The sequence below is a fragment of the Blastomyces dermatitidis genome (genome assembly GCF_000003525.1).
Source record: "Blastomyces dermatitidis ER-3 genomic scaffold supercont1.4, whole genome shotgun sequence".
Taxonomy (NCBI): domain Eukaryota; kingdom Fungi; phylum Ascomycota; class Eurotiomycetes; order Onygenales; family Ajellomycetaceae; genus Blastomyces; species Blastomyces dermatitidis.
The window spans coordinates 1,521,820-1,536,426 of NW_025544777.1; the positions used below are offsets into that span (position 1 = coordinate 1,521,820).

General features: G+C 47.1%; 4 protein-coding genes across 4 annotated transcripts; 2 read left to right on the forward strand and 2 right to left on the reverse strand.

The window, feature by feature from the left end:
- Nucleotides 1-5: 5 nt before the first annotated feature.
- On the reverse strand, nt 6-4,426 carry BDCG_04049 (APSES transcription factor). Its single transcript, XM_045419723.1, has 5 exons — nt 3,607-4,426; nt 3,178-3,386; nt 2,867-3,029; nt 1,813-2,779; nt 6-1,705 (listed from the first exon to the last, which is right to left on the reverse strand). The coding sequence occupies exons 1-5, from the start codon at nt 3,662-3,664 to the stop codon at nt 1,681-1,683; spliced, it is 1,422 nt and encodes a 473-aa protein (XP_045275958.1). The 5' UTR covers nt 3,665-4,426; the 3' UTR covers nt 6-1,680.
- BDCG_04050 (rho-gdp dissociation inhibitor) lies at nt 1,846-7,913 on the forward strand. Its single transcript, XM_045419724.1, has 5 exons — nt 1,846-4,401; nt 4,492-6,054; nt 6,512-6,834; nt 6,958-7,006; nt 7,163-7,913. The coding sequence occupies exons 2-5, from the start codon at nt 5,961-5,963 to the stop codon at nt 7,291-7,293; spliced, it is 597 nt and encodes a 198-aa protein (XP_045275959.1). The 5' UTR covers nt 1,846-4,401; nt 4,492-5,960; the 3' UTR covers nt 7,294-7,913.
- On the reverse strand, nt 5,065-9,642 carry BDCG_04051 (serine/threonine-protein phosphatase). The gene is made up of 4 exons (XM_045419725.1): nt 8,960-9,642; nt 8,605-8,838; nt 5,363-8,508; nt 5,065-5,278 (listed from the first exon to the last, which is right to left on the reverse strand). The coding sequence occupies exons 1-3, from the start codon at nt 8,973-8,975 to the stop codon at nt 7,793-7,795; spliced, it is 966 nt and encodes a 321-aa protein (XP_045275960.1). The 5' UTR covers nt 8,976-9,642; the 3' UTR covers nt 5,065-5,278; nt 5,363-7,792.
- On the forward strand, nt 9,502-14,351 carry BDCG_04052 (uncharacterized protein). Its single transcript, XM_045419726.1, has 5 exons — nt 9,502-10,555; nt 10,615-11,186; nt 11,256-11,919; nt 12,000-12,566; nt 12,622-14,351. The coding sequence occupies exons 1-5, from the start codon at nt 10,314-10,316 to the stop codon at nt 12,632-12,634; spliced, it is 2,058 nt and encodes a 685-aa protein (XP_045275961.1). The 5' UTR covers nt 9,502-10,313; the 3' UTR covers nt 12,635-14,351.
- Nucleotides 14,352-14,607: the final 256 nt, after the last annotated feature.

Sequence of the window (14,607 nt, forward strand, 5' to 3'; positions counted from 1 at the left end):
TGTTTGTCATGTTTGCCCTGTTTGGTTCGTCCAACAGCTGGATAACCTATCTTATCAATCTAATCTGGTCCGCGCGCTCTGCATACATACCAAAGTACACCTGTTACAACCTCTAACCAGCCCAATACTTACGAAAAAGCGAAACGCAGGAGCAAAAGTGAGCAACTGAGAATTGCTGACAGCAGCACACACCTATGAGCTAACCAACAATTTACAAGAAGACCGTAACCCCTTTCCCGCCCATATACTCCGTACGATCCAACCAGCCAAAGATGAACCCGGCAAAAGTCTAAGAAGCTTATAGATTTACTTCCGTACACACAGCACAATAATATTCAAAGCTTAGATCCTGCGCATATGGGGGGATGGGATAGCCATGCCATTGCCATTGCCATTGCCATTGCCATGCCTAATCATGCGCATTCAATCAATCCAATCAATTCTCAGTTCAGGACAGATAAAAATGAAGGCGAGCAAAGGCCCCGTCCACCATCCATGATGTAAACAGAAAAGAGAGAGAAGGGTTATTCTCAAAGAAGTTCAGTATCCCAATTTCTTCCACTCAGGACGCAAAAAGCCTGGTAGTCGAAGTGATTGTGCAGGACGCAAAATCGGGTCCAAAGTATGATACGGGGTAAAAACAGGGGGGGGGGAAGCCACGAGGTTCCAAACAGACTCACAAAAACCAATTTTTTACACCATCTTTTTTTTATAGAAAGGAAAGGAGTGGGTTGTATATATCTGGGGAAAATTATCAAGTGGAATTTTGGCATGAGCAGAATGGGACAAAAGTTGAACTTCAAGTTGGGATGTAATAATGACGTGGTAATGAATGTGTGGCAGTTTTTAGTGTTCAGTGATGGAAGACAACAAAAATTTGATAGCGCCTAGAGAAAGCCAAACAAAGCCAGATTGGACGGGATGATGCCGCAAAAGTAGAAGAAGAGAAATATATGTTGTAAAATAAAATAGTACCTAAAAAGAGAAGAATCGAAAGATATAAAAAGAAGAATAAACCTGAATTTGAAAAGGATAAAAGGATTTCAATAATAGACCTTATCCTTTAAAAAAAACAAACGAAATGATTGGGATTTAAAAAAAAAGAAGCAAAAGAATTTCTTGGGTTAATTGGTAAACAGTAGCCAAATTTAATAATTTTATAATAGGAACGGGGCGGAATGGTGTAACAGAGAAATTTGGGGAGGTGTGGATGAAGGAGATGGTAAGCGCAACGGGGAGGGGGTGGGAGCGGTGGTGTGGAAGCGGGTGTGGGTGTGGTTGTGGGGATTGATAATACCAAGAGATAAGAAAAGGAGCAAAGGCTACGCTATTTTCTCAGTAATATAACAAGGGGATTGGGAATGGGAATGGGGATATTAGGTTTCAAAAAAAGACGAAAGAATGAAATGTGGCCTGCCGCCTTGGTAGGAGAGCCGGCTGTGGCGTGCTGTGGCGGGTGGGGGAGAGCGAACGGTCGGATGTATATATGTATGCAGTGTGAACGTAAGAAGTGGTATATCTTACCCACTTCTCTTTTCCTTCTCCTTGCTTCAACAGGGAGACAGTGGAAAGTAAAGTCTGAAAACTTGAGAAAGAAAAGAAAGGGGAATAAAAACATAGGAAACCAAAACAAGTAACGTAAAAAGAAAACATAACAAAGGAAAAGTTATTTACAATATATTAGAAGAAGTATGGTATTGCCGCACTGTCAAGAAAACATCACACTCTGGGTTAGAAAAGAAGTGTTCATTGTTTTTGGCTTTATTGGTAGCGTGTTAGAGTGAAGAGAGTGTAAAAGGTGGGAGAACTTACGCGAGTGCCAATGTAGCTGTAACCCCAACAAGTGCGCGATTCCGCACTCTCTCCCGCCGTAGTTTATCTTCTAGTAGTCTGGCCCGCTTAGCTGGCTGAGCAGGTGTAGCATCCTGTTCCGAAGCCGCAGCAGCATCACTCGAGTCTTCTGCACCCTCCTCTTCTGCAGAGGAAGCTTCTTCCTCGGCCTTCCGCTTCCGAATAGCCATACCCCGTTTCTTCGAAGGTGACGACGGTGACGATGAGGGCTCAGCTTTTTGCTCCTCCTCTTCCTCCCCATTCTTATTGTTCTCAAGGTTCGCAGCGTCAGCCACCATCTTCTTCGCCTCAGCGAGCATCCGTTCCGAATCTTCCGCCGGATTTACCTCTGGGAGGATACGGGGCGCAAGATCCACACGTCGAGTTTCCACGCGGTCTTCTTTACCTCCGACTGCATATTCAACTGTAGCTTCCATCGCTTTGACGGATTTGTTAACAATATGATGGGCACGATCTTTGGATTTCTTGACTGGTATCTCGTATTTTGACTCTTGGTCTTCTTCCTCCTCCCCGTGGACTCTGGAAGTGGGTTCTTCAGCGCCGTTTGTCTGCTGTAATTTATCCTCGGAGGCTGACGATGTCGTTGACACCGTCGACGCGGCGGCATCCAAGGTGCTTTGGAGGGAGGCATTGGCAGCGGTTGAGCTTGCGGCGCTGGCAGCCTCCTTTTGCGCACGGGTTTGTCGAAGTTTGCGACCAGCAGTACTCTTCTTTGGCGAAGCCATTTTCGAGGGAGACACGGATCTGCGGGTTCTGCGGGCGATGGGCTGGGGTGGCGCAAATGCAGAGGAATCAATTGGTGGCAGCTCGAATTTTGGTGGAGGGGAGATGTGTTTCTCCGGGCTCGTTCCGTTCTGTACGATTTCCGTTGGATCCAGAAGAGCTCGAACCCAGTCAAACATGCCGTAGTCCTTTGCGATTTCGAGTGCTAGATTGCAGGGATATGGTCAGCTGACACTAGAACCTTGGAAAACTTGTTGAACGGAGGGGGTTGGAATGTCTCCATGGTGCATACCTAGATCAGGAGAGATCCACACATTCCCAGCGACCTCATCTTCACTGGTCTCTGTTCTACTCTTCAAGTACTCCCGTTCAGTTTTCTCATCAGAGTGCTTCGCCCAGGGGAATGCAATTTTGAACATGCCCGTGGCGCTAACATAACCATCCTTGCTTCGTCGCTATCACCAAAAAGAAGAAAAATCGCCAAAGAGTTAGTGGTCTGTTTTTCCATTATTTGCGAATTGCGCGCGCGCATGCAAGAGAAAATCCGGGGGGATCGACATGAATAAATACGAGGATTAAGAAAGCAAGAATGGCCAGGCTCACCATCAGAAAATAAGCCTCTGGATTTTGCTGTGGCGCTTGGGAAGAGAAGATTTCCGAGCCCTTTAGATCCTTGGGCAACGGCGCTCTCAAGTGTGCATACTCGAACATTCCCAGGTTCTCGGGCTTGGTCGCGCTAGATGTACCTATCTGGCCGGGTTTGACTGATAGATTTGTCTTACCCAGTCGACGGCGCGATAGAAGATCTTCATCTAATATCGCGAAAACAAAGCAAGAGAGCGCAAAAGGCACATTAGCGAAGAGCGTTGGAGTGGTAGGGATCAGGGGCTGGGTGGGGGAAGCGGATGGGATAATTAAGGTCGCGTTTGCGCCAATGGAACAAGGAAGTAGGTTTCGACAAGACAAGGTGCAAATTGAATGAGGATTTGGGAGGGCATTGGGCATGGTTACAGATAAATGTCGAGGACTTACATGGTGGTGAAACTTCTGGCAGGATGAGAGGGTTGATTCTCTTTGGAAGGGAGCGCATGGTGACTGGCGGCCGGGCAGTGTGGAGGAGAGAAGAAGATTATAGATTAATAGAATGTTGCTTTTAAGTCAAGAGGCGCGAGAAGAGATGGGATGCAAGACAAGGGGCGATGGTTGTTGAGATAGAGACGAGAGAGGAGTTGGCGTGGCGGTGTTGGCGGAGTTGGGTCGGTGATGCGCCAGGCCGAGAGACGACGGGTGCCACGTTGCAGCGCGTTCTGTCTCTCTGTCTGTCTGTCTCTCGCTTTCCTCGATTAATCAGGTCAAGATCAGACCAACACAACCCAACGAGGCGACGGGGGGGGGGGTTGGGCGCGGTTGTCTGGCTGCTGGCGACGATAATCACAACGCAATTGACAGCGGGAATACGGAGTACGCGGGATTGAATGGAATAACGGCCTTGGTCAGGAACCCAAGAAAAAAAAAAAAAAAAGAAAAAAAAGAAAACGAACAAGAAAAAGGGATGGCTGGGGGGGTTTAGACTAAGAAGAGGTTGCAGCACCGGGAGCAGTTGGGGAGAGGACCCCGTGACCTGACCTGGAGCTTGCTTATGTAACTTAACTAGCTAGCGCCTCCAAACCTGGAGAGACATCATCGATCGTTGTCTGTTGTACAGACCATGCTATATTCTCTCCCGCTGATGAGTGCGGTGGTGCTTTAATTTTTCTAGTGATTCTAAATATCCCATGGAATTCTTCAGTTCCTTTGGAGCAATATAATAATAAATTGGTCGGGATTGTAGGCAGTCCACCCACCCCATGAAATCATAGAGCTCTATCCTCGTTGTTTATCATTTCCTCTCAACAAGATAATTAACTTATATTTTAGGTAACTCTAAAAAGCCAAATCCGTTCCTGTCCCCTTGAACTCCTCCTCCACTTAAGCAGGCTAACCCTAACCCAGGACGCTGGCTTCGGCCCAGCCCGTCCAGTCCTGGGCGAAAATACAGCTTGCAACGCCAGGGGGGGGGAAATATACCGATTCGGAACAACACTCATTTTATAGAATGAGAAAGGTAAGGACCAAAGCATTTGTACTGGTTTCGGAAGATGTTACTGCCCTAAATAAACAGCACAACCTTCACAAGCTTCGGAATATCAGTATCCTTCAGGTAACCGACCCTTCATCGCAAATATAGAAAGAATACTTTATTTCCAGAACCCTAAAACGCATTGAGAATCAACATTAAATCTAGCTGCCTCGTTGTCAAGGAGAGAAGCCAGGCGGGGAAAACAGCCAGATCCTCTTATACTCATACAATATCTCCCCTCCCTCCCCTCCCCCCCTCCCCCCCAACAGCAGTGCAGAAAAAGAGCCAAGTCGATTTCCCCGGACCCGTTATCTAGCAATCAAAAATTCCAAACGGGCCCGGTTGATCGCTTCTCCCTCTTTGCTCCACGTCACCATTTGATGTGCATGAATGCATCCATGCATGCGGGCGGGCAGGCGGCTATCCCTGACGCTATGATCTCAGCTCCATATTACTCTGTACTTACGATTATGGAACATCACGGCGGGGGCGGGGGGAAGGGAGGGCTGGCGGGGACGAGGGACTCGGAGGGAGCACGGAGATCATGTGTGCAGAATGATTTGCGGGGTTTTTTTTTTTTTTTTCCTTGTCAAGTCAGAACTCCGTGGCAGTGGTATGTATGTACATGTACATGTAATTTGGAACATGTTATGAATCCGATGAACGAACTATTTAGCTATTTGGCTATTTGGCTGGGTGGCAGGATGGCAGACAGGCCATAAGAGGCTGGTCTGGACCATGCAGCATCTGTTTCAGAAATGGATGTCTATCAAGTAGTTACACCAAAAATAATGTTATTTCTAGGGTGAGGAACCCCGCCCGATTGAGCAGCATAAAAATACTTCATCTACTATGAGGGGATGTGAGCGGACCAGAATCTTCAATGAGAGCTACTTACTTACTATCTGTGGGTGACAGCTGAAAAGATCAGTTCAGTTCGCTCCCAGCGTAACTAGTTAGTTAACTTACCCCCACCAAAACAAACGTCCAACTGTTAGCCTCATCCATCCGCCGCCAGCTCTGTCTCGTCTCTCTCCTCTCTCTTCTTCTCTTCTCTTTCTCCATTTCCTCTTCCTCTTCTCTCTTCCTCTCTTTCTTTCCCTGTCTCTTCTCTTCTCCAGTTCTCCTCATACTTCTGGCTCAAGATACCAATATCTCAAAGTTCCTCCACACCAGAGACGCAATCCATACGCACAGACACTCATCAACCCCGCTCACCAAAACTCCCCCCCGCACCTCGAAAATAAACACAAGCAGTCGAACGAAAATGTCCAACGAACACGATGAGGATTTGGCAGCAAGCAAAACTGCCGGCTTCAAGGTTGGTGAGAAGAAGACTCTCGAGGAGTACCAGCAGCTAGGTATGTAATGTATCTGATATGCTTGTTCATTAATTTATATACACCTCGGTCCATTTGTTTTGCAAGCATTTGCTATCATTATCATGCAAAAGTTTGTGGATATGTTGTTTTGTTTTGGATGGAGGTAGAGGAAAAGTAATTGATATAAACGGGGCATGTTTTGTTATGCACCTGCTGTCTTTTCAACTTGCTCTCGTCCTTCTTGCAGCGAAAATGATGTTCAGCCTTTTTTTCCTTCTATCCCACCGCGCTTTCTGTGAGATTTATTTATATGCAAGCATACTATATTACATGTCCCAGCTTGAACATGGCAGAGTTGGGAAACATAAATACATTTCCCCCCAGCCGCAGCCCACAGAATAAGACGGAAAAAGAAAAAAAAGCAAAAGCAAAAGGGATTCCAATATCGCTAACAACACACCTCCCACTCCCTTGCTTGGATGAATCCACAAACCAGACGCAAACGACGAATCCCTCAACCGCTGGAAAGCGTCTCTAGGCCTGGGTACAGGTACCTCGATATCCGACCCCAACGACCCCCGCAAATGCATCATCAAATCCCTCGCGCTCGAAGTCGAGGGCCGCGACGACATCACCATCGATCTCTCCGCCGAGGGCTCCGTTGATAAGCTCAAGGACAAACCCTTCACCATAAAAGAAGGTTGCCGCTTCCGGATGAAAGCCACGTTCGTCGTGCAGCATGAGGTGCTTAGCGGGTTGAAGTATATTCAGGTTGTGAAGCGGAGGGGGGTACGGATTAGTAAGGATGAGGAGATGCTGGTGAGTTTTTCTTCTTCCTTATATATATATCTCTCTATCCCCCTTGTTCCTTTATCGGATACCGTTGATGCCGGAATGGCTGCTGATATATCTCTTCTTCTTTCCTTGTGTCTGGTGTACCAGGGGAGCTACCCACCAAACACCACCGATAAACCGCTGTATGAAAAGAAATGTAAGTTTCTTCTTTATGATTCGTGGCCCCTAAGCCAGTTCCTTTATTTTCCCAGAACTGGCCTTGTGAGTCAAGTTGTGCACCATACCCCACCCCCTCTCGAGTAAACGAACCGTCTGTCTGTCTGACACCCCTTGTTTCGTTCGTTTTTCGCAGTCCATCCCGAAGAGGCTCCGAGCAACTTTGTTGCTCGAGGACATTATACCGCACTCTCGAGATTCGTAGACGACGATGACACCACCCATCTCAAGTTCGAGTGGTCTTTCAACATCGCCAAGGATTGGTAGATAGATTGACAAGAATCCCCCCGAACAAAACAAAATTCGAATCTGCATTTTTTTTCTCCGTTCCCAATTTGCTCTTCCTTGTGTTGTTCCTTTTTCCTTCTTCTCTTTTTGCTCTAATGCTCAGAACGAATTTCCTTTTTATACTATTTTGGTTTTGGTTTTTTTCTTTTTTTGTTCCCCGTTTCTGCTCTGGTGGTTCCCAGGGCAGGACGTAAGTTAATATAAACATAAATCCGTGCCCGTTCTGCATGAATGCCATATTAGAGGTGGTGATAACTTTCTCCTCTCTTGCTTTCCTGCCTGTGACTCCCTCTTTTCGCAGCCCATCCATCTCTTTCTATATCAGTTACAAAACCAAAACGCCCAACTTATGCTTAAAAAATAGCTCGGAAGATTTATTTTATAAGAGAAGTGGAGGGATAAGAAGAACGAAAGGGGAAAAAAAAATCAATGAAATAAAACATGACGAAAAAAAAAAGGAAAATACACCCAAAGGGTATCATAGAAAATATTCAATTACAGGATTATGTCCATCCTTACCCTGCTGCTGCGCCTGCTGCTCCCCACGTACATCGTTATTCTCAGGCGCTGCATCGAAGATATTAAAATACCGCTCCCCAGTATCGCTGACCTCAAGCACACTCGCCAGGTTCCCACATCGGTAGCAATAATTCGGCGCGCTCCACACAGTGCTTAACCGATCATCGTAGAGAACCTGATACCCTTCCTGACACAGCTGATGTGCACGGAGGATGTGATTCATATTATTCACCTCGAGGAACTTCTTCACCACCTGCGCGCCAAAGGTATATCCCGCACCCCGAGGCGAGAGGGAAAACTCATCCCGCTCCGTATCGGGATCGGACCAGACCAGATCCGCCATGGGGCCCTCGTGCGGAATCTCGCGGAACCGGTCGATGATTTTGATCTGGTCGATCGAGTGGATGGACGGGGACAGGCCGCCGTGCACGCAGAAGATCTGATCGTTGATGACGACGCTGAGGGTGAGGAAGTCGAACATGTCTGTGAAGTAGTGCCAGACGTTTGCGTTGCCGTATTTCCGGGCGCATTCGGTGTAGAAGCCGTAGGACTGGGTGACGCCGCGGGACTCGTGGTTGCCGCGGATTAGGTGGACACGGGCTGGGTAGCGGAGTTTGAGGCAGACGAGGAGGGAGATTGTTTCGACGCTGAAGAGGCCGCGGTCGACGTAGTCGCCTGCAACGGCGATGACAAGGCGTTAGAACTTCACAGGGATAGAAGAAATAGATTATCCACGCAGCGAGCTCAGGAGCAGAAGAAGAGGTCCCATACCGAGAAATAGGTAATTTGTATTCGGACAGAAGCCGCCGATTTTGAAGATCTCAATCATATCGTAGAATTGGCCGTGGATGTCTCCGACGACGGTAACGGGGGCTGCGATGTGAACGACATTGCTCTCCTTCATGAGCAGTTCTTTCGCCTTGGCGCATATTGCCTCGATGACGGAATCTGCTAATAATTCCTTCCGGTATAGTCGTTCAATGCACTCATCCAGATCGATGCTGGCTAAATTGTTTAGACGAAAGAGGATTCATTCATTAGTTTCCGTCTTTATTCTTTTTTCGCTTTGTTCTCAATACATGCGCGAATTTCTTAGACTTCTAACCACTTGAGATTTGGAACCTACATGGTAGACCTGGCATTGCTGCTATCCGAGAGCGGAACCGAAAAAAAAAAAAAAAAGAAAAAAGAAAAAAGAAAAAAGAAAAGAAGAGAACACCAAACAGAAGTTATCGGATCTCGGGTATCTTTGTATATATCGAAAGAAACGAGTGACAGTGGGGTATCTGAAAAGAAAAGAAAGCAGACAAAGGTTCAGGAGAGGAGGAGGGAGGTCAGATAGCCGGGCGATTCAGCTTTCATGATGGTCCAGGAAACGGCGGAGCGCAGCATCTGCGAGGCAAGAAGACAACGCGCAGGGGATCGAAGGTTGTTCGATATGCACTATGCCATATGGACGGCAAATGCAGCTGGGTGTCTGGCTAAGAATAATCCGCAACCCGTTGCGCTGTTGTCAAACTCCGTCTTGACTTGTTTATCGTAACTCGAGCGTCCGCCGGTGGCGGTGCAAGTCAGTTGGATGATGACTAAGCTCTGTGATTATATAAGCTCGTTGTTTTCCGTTTCCATTTACAACGGTATTTCTGGAGACCAGCGGGGACTTTGAATGGTAGATTCCCATGGATGCCTCGCCGAATGCTTTTGCGAATAACTGTTTAAAAAAATTCGGTGAATAGGTATATACATCGGCGGCATCACCCACGAAATCTCAGCATACCACGGCATATATTATTTAGTTCGGTATCGCCCGCAAGGATGATTATTCTTAGAAAACTCCTCCGAACCCCGATAAACATAGCGCTGCCAAGCTGCCAAGCTTCCGCCATTCCAATCCGGGCAATTCTTGGCAGCCGCAGCCCGAGTAGTCACGTGACATATTTACCATCTCCATCTTCCAACTGTCTTTCTGTGCAACGACGACGTCGGTTCTTTCAACGTCTCATCAACCTCATCGCCTTGCTGAGACCGGGGCACTGGCCTATCTTTATCTTCTATGTATTTATATATTGACTTCCTTTAGGTTTTTGGTTAATCCCTTAACTTCCGGAACGCCGGACCCAAGGAGTTCGTCACTGGCAGACCTCCCCTTTTGCCCAATTTCCTTGTCTCGCACCTGTTCTCTAGGAATTGGGAATCGCCAGTCGTATTTTTATTTTATTTTTGGATATTGCCCGTTTGTTCTTATCATTGTTAATTTTTCCAGACATTTTCTGGACAGTTTTGTTTTGCTTCGGCGCTTTCGGTGATCTTGTGGCCACATTGTTGTCTCCTTCCCTCAGTTTGCAGGGTCCGTTTATCTATCTCTGATACTTGCAATGGGAGAAGACTCTAGGTCTGGGCTTTGATTGTTTTCTGCATTTGTATCTCGTGCTCGTTGAAAACTGGCTTGGGTTGTCCCTTTGCCTGTCAATTAAGCCAAAATGGCCTCGTCTGCCATGCCCGGCGATGGCGGGCAGCCTTTCCACGCTCAACCAGTTCCTGCCCTCAATCACAAACAACGGGGCCAAAAGCACCCTCGAAGGGGGAAAAATCGCCAGCACCACCCATATGCTGGTAGCACCGATGGCCCACCCAAAAACTCGCAAGCCCAATCCTGTTTTAATTGTGGCTCCCTGGAGCATTGGGCCCAGCAATGCCCAGAACCTCGGCGCGAATTTCCCGCGTAAGTTCGAGGTGGTCCATATATATAATGCCATCCAAGGCTAACGGAGCTTTCTCCAGTGGTAGTATGAGGCCTGGTCGCCCGCCCAAAAGACAGAAAACCACAGGTTCTCACATCTCCTCAAATGCAGGCGACCCGCATTACAACCACTCGCATCGGCCCCCCCAAAGAGGCTATACTCATCCTCCCGTGGCGCATTCGGGATACCAGCCCGCACCAATGTCAACTTCACCATATGGCCCCCCAACACCCATATCTGTGCACCCTCATTCGGCTGGTCCCTGGTCCCAGGAACACCCACCCCCGCATTATAATTCACCCCAATCGTACGGATTACCCACTCCCATGGGCGGCTATGGATCACAGTTTGCAAGTCCATCTACTTCTATGCCACCCCATCAAGGCCATTTCCCGCCTCATTATTCACCTCAGTATGGAAAGGCTGAATATCATCGAAAATCCTTCGATCATCGTCAACAGATTCTACCACAGGCCGGGAGCAATCGCCAATCAAGAAAAAAGTGGCGTCGTTTAGACAACGTGTCCGCAATAGCAGCTCCAATCGAACCTTGGATGGAGGAATTGCAGTCCCTTGACATCCCAGACAGCGGTGCAAATCAAGTAGAAATTGGTGCGTTTTAAAAACGAACGATATTTCTTTGGTCGCTTCTAAATGATCTTTGCTAAAGGTTTATTATAGTCTGGAGGCCAGCCGTCCAAGTTGCCCGCCCACTTCCTTCAACCTTTGATGAACGTGATGATGTGGGAATGCTTCCGCCATTCACATCCCTGCCACCTGGCATGTCTGTTTCGAAATACATCTTAGACAAGGGACCTGAAGAGTTTGTTTCCAACATTAGGAACACCGAAGATTGGCCCTTTGTGATGTCAGATCCTATTTTCCTGGAGATTTCGATGGAATGTGAACTTATACCACTAGACGAGCTCATCGCCCGTCGCAAACTGATATTTAAGACCCATCGCGTCGAGCCGCCTCCTGTCGTTGAGGAAGCCAGTGATACTAACGAAGATAACGGATATAATGAGGCAGATGAATCCGATGATGACAAAGAGGCAAATGAATACCAGGAGAGAGAAGTTTCCATTGTTAATTCTAATGAAGAGAGCCACGAACGAGCTACGAATAGGAGCCACTCCGGCGAGTGGTCTCGCACCCCATCTCACACTTCACAGGCAGACCATGGAGACGGTATGTCTTCTCCGAGATCATACCCAGCGGATGACAGGGAGTCATTGAGGGAACCTTCTCCGGAGGTGGCAGACCATCCAGCCTCCCCTAGTCCGAGGACGTACTACGGCCACCACGACTCTCATGATCATGAGAGCTCCAGACAAACAAATTCGTAAGTTTTGGCTCATTTTTAGTAGCTGTGCACATGGATTGTTCTTTCTCCTTGGGTTGACTTCTAATTGAAACGTTAAGAATAAACCCTGGTAGGGGGCGGTCGAATGACAAACGACGTGGGAATCAAAGAACCCCGAGAGATCGGACGAAGCAGATGGAGGTTCCAAACCGCAAAGCCTCCCAGCAAGAAGGCAGGCGTAATGCTCCTTTTGATCGTCGAGGAGGCCGTGGTAGCCACTTTAATTCCCAGGATCGACGAAAGCCAAAGCCGCAACACTTTAAAGGGACAAATAAACCAAAGACCAAGAAAGGACCTAATAACCGTGGACACCCATCAAACCAGGGTGATTCTGGGGTCCGTAACAGCAAGAACCGTGATAGCCAATTTGGAATGGACGGCAACACCGGCCCCGACCACACTAATAATCCGCAGGAGCATCAACGCTCCAAGGACCACGCTGAAATTCAACAGATGAAGCCATTCGATCAGCATAGCCGCCATGGTCAAGTTGGTGGCGAAGATACTGGCCGCAAGAGGAGCAGGCATGATGAGTCGCCCACAAGACCTGAAGAACCCAGACGCCAGGAAGATGACATCACTCCAAAACTAAAGCGACGGCAACCTCACGTCGCTGAGGCCTACAGGTATGGCAATTTTCAACGTAACAACTGTCTTCAATTTAAGCTAATTTATCCCTAGCCGTCGATGGTGAACACAATTCCGCCCTATGATATGTCTCTTCTTGGCATTTTATTCCCTTTTCTCACATGATAACCCATACCCGTCAATAAAACTTCACTTCACTCTTTTTCCTTTTTCAGGCCAAGGGCCTTTTGGACCTATATTTAATATATCTATATATCTATATATATAAAACAAGTGGGATTGTTTTGCGTTTGGGACAGTCTTGCTGTATCCAAATTTTCTTTTTGGATTATAACTTTGTGTCCCGTGTGAAACCTGGCTATTTAATCCTTGCACCCGGGAAAGGAAGTTTTTACTCCCCCGAATGTGCATATTTTTCCCCGTTTGCGTAGGCAACAGCGGGAGGCTTTTTTGTACCAGAAACGGGATTGCGTTCGGGCAATGTTTTAAGGCCTATTTTTATCCTCACGTCAGTTAGTTGTGGTGCTATTTTCTTTTTGCTGATCCTACTATTTTGTGCTCATTCCGAGTTTGGCACGGCATCATACTTTATTCCTCAAAAAGGCCTGGTATATGCGCCTATATCCAACCTCACAGGAAATATTTTACTTTATGGGCTACTCCTGCTTCTACTGCCGCAGCCTAGTCCTACGGACAAACCCTCTCCTTCCTTTTCGAAGCGGGTTTCACAAGTAAAAGAAAACAGGACACTACGCTTGCAAATTGCCCGCTTTTTTGTAAAACGATAGAAGCGATTTTCCCTTTGGCGAATATTCACCAGGGATCATCTGGTTTCGGCTTGCACAGGCCATCCGGACAAGGGAGGCTCAATATCACTGCTTTCGGATATTTTCCTACTCATCATTCGGCTCAGCGGAGTAAGCCCACAGGCGCCTTTTTATTTTTCCTATATATTCCCAGTAGCCATACGGGAAATCCTACTATAGGTTTTCTTTTCATTTCTACGTTATTCCCCTCCTTTCCTTTGACAACTGAGGAATATCCAAGGAACCGAAAGCTGGCCAGATTGGATACCCTACCGATAACCGACAGTAATGTCGACCTATCCAACTAATACACCGCTATCTCGTTGTTTATGGATGGGACGAAGTTGAATGCATGCGCGTAGGCTACCAAGCCTCAGGTGATAAATGTTATTTGTATCCCGGTTTCTGCGGGATTTAGGACGCTGTATGACCAACTACTGCTATCCGTCCGTTAGGTCAAGGGGGAAAACTACCTTCAACGAGGTGGGCCGTGATATTCCCAGTCCTCTCCCACGAGATCAGGAAGTGCCTTGCGTTGGCAAAACGATAGATAGTAGCCTTGATTACCAACCAACACAAACATCCAGGCCAGCGAACGAGCTGAATTGAGTTGAGAACCAGGGTTGCCGCCGCCATACAAAGGGCCAGAAGAACCAAAAAACCCTTTGGTTGTTGTTCATGTTATGTTTGTCGATATTATGTTATTTATATCCTGCCGGTACACCATGGGCTTTTTGGCCATCTTTGCAATCTTATGATATTTAGTCGCCCATGCGGGCACGTAATTAAGGTTCAGATAAAAAATAAAAAATAAAACTGCCATTTGGCCAGGGCCCTTTCATACACATTTTACATTTTTCCCCACTTGTAATGCGATGTGCTGGATAGAACCTACAGTACATGTTGGGTTAGTTTGAAGTTGGATTCAAATTTTGGCGAGCCCTTCCAAGCAGTCCAAGCAGGAGCAATTGAAAACAAATAATCTACAGAACTAACACGAGCCATCATCGAGTCCTGGCACTGGCCATAGTAATTCAAGAAATGTTTCTTTCTTTGCTCTACGTTGCAACTTGCGCTCCCTTGTATTTGAGGCTTCAACAGAGGCTGACCGACACAGCATAAGATGGAGGCTTTAGAAGGGAGTTGTGAGGTTGGAAAGATGCGATGACAATGCGACGACCAATCGTGAAAATGCTATCCCAGCTTAAAATACAGTGGTTAAAACAAATCTCACAAAAAGTAGGTGTTAATTAAACAAGGGTAAAAGAAAAGA

Excerpts from the sequence above, each read along its gene's own strand:
- BDCG_04052 (XM_045419726.1), top strand. The coding sequence starts at position 10,314 with ATGGCCTCGTCTGCCATGCCCGGCGATGGCGGGCAGCCTTTCCACGCT. Across the intron at positions 10,556-10,614 it reads CCTCGGCGCGAATTTCCCGC|TGGTAGTATGAGGCCTGGTC; the intron begins GTAAGTTCGAGG and ends AGCTTTCTCCAG. Across the intron at positions 11,187-11,255 it reads TGCAAATCAAGTAGAAATTG|TCTGGAGGCCAGCCGTCCAA; the intron begins GTGCGTTTTAAA and ends GGTTTATTATAG.
- BDCG_04051 (XM_045419725.1), bottom strand. Across the intron at positions 8,509-8,604 it reads TACAAATTACCTATTTCTCG|GCGACTACGTCGACCGCGGC; the intron begins GTATGGGACCTC and ends TCGCCGTTGCAG.
- BDCG_04049 (XM_045419723.1), bottom strand. The coding sequence starts at position 3,664 with ATGCGCTCCCTTCCAAAGAGAATCAACCCTCTCATCCTGCCAGAAGTT. Across the intron at positions 3,030-3,177 it reads CAGAGGCTTATTTTCTGATG|CGACGAAGCAAGGATGGTTA; the intron begins GTGAGCCTGGCC and ends TTTTGGTGATAG. Across the intron at positions 1,706-1,812 it reads ACAGCTACATTGGCACTCGC|TGCGGCAATACCATACTTCT; the intron begins GTAAGTTCTCCC and ends TTTTCTTGACAG.
- BDCG_04050 (XM_045419724.1), top strand. The coding sequence starts at position 5,961 with ATGTCCAACGAACACGATGAGGATTTGGCAGCAAGCAAAACTGCCGGC. Across the intron at positions 6,835-6,957 it reads GTAAGGATGAGGAGATGCTG|GGGAGCTACCCACCAAACAC; the intron begins GTGAGTTTTTCT and ends CTGGTGTACCAG. Across the intron at positions 7,007-7,162 it reads ACCGCTGTATGAAAAGAAAT|TCCATCCCGAAGAGGCTCCG; the intron begins GTAAGTTTCTTC and ends CGTTTTTCGCAG.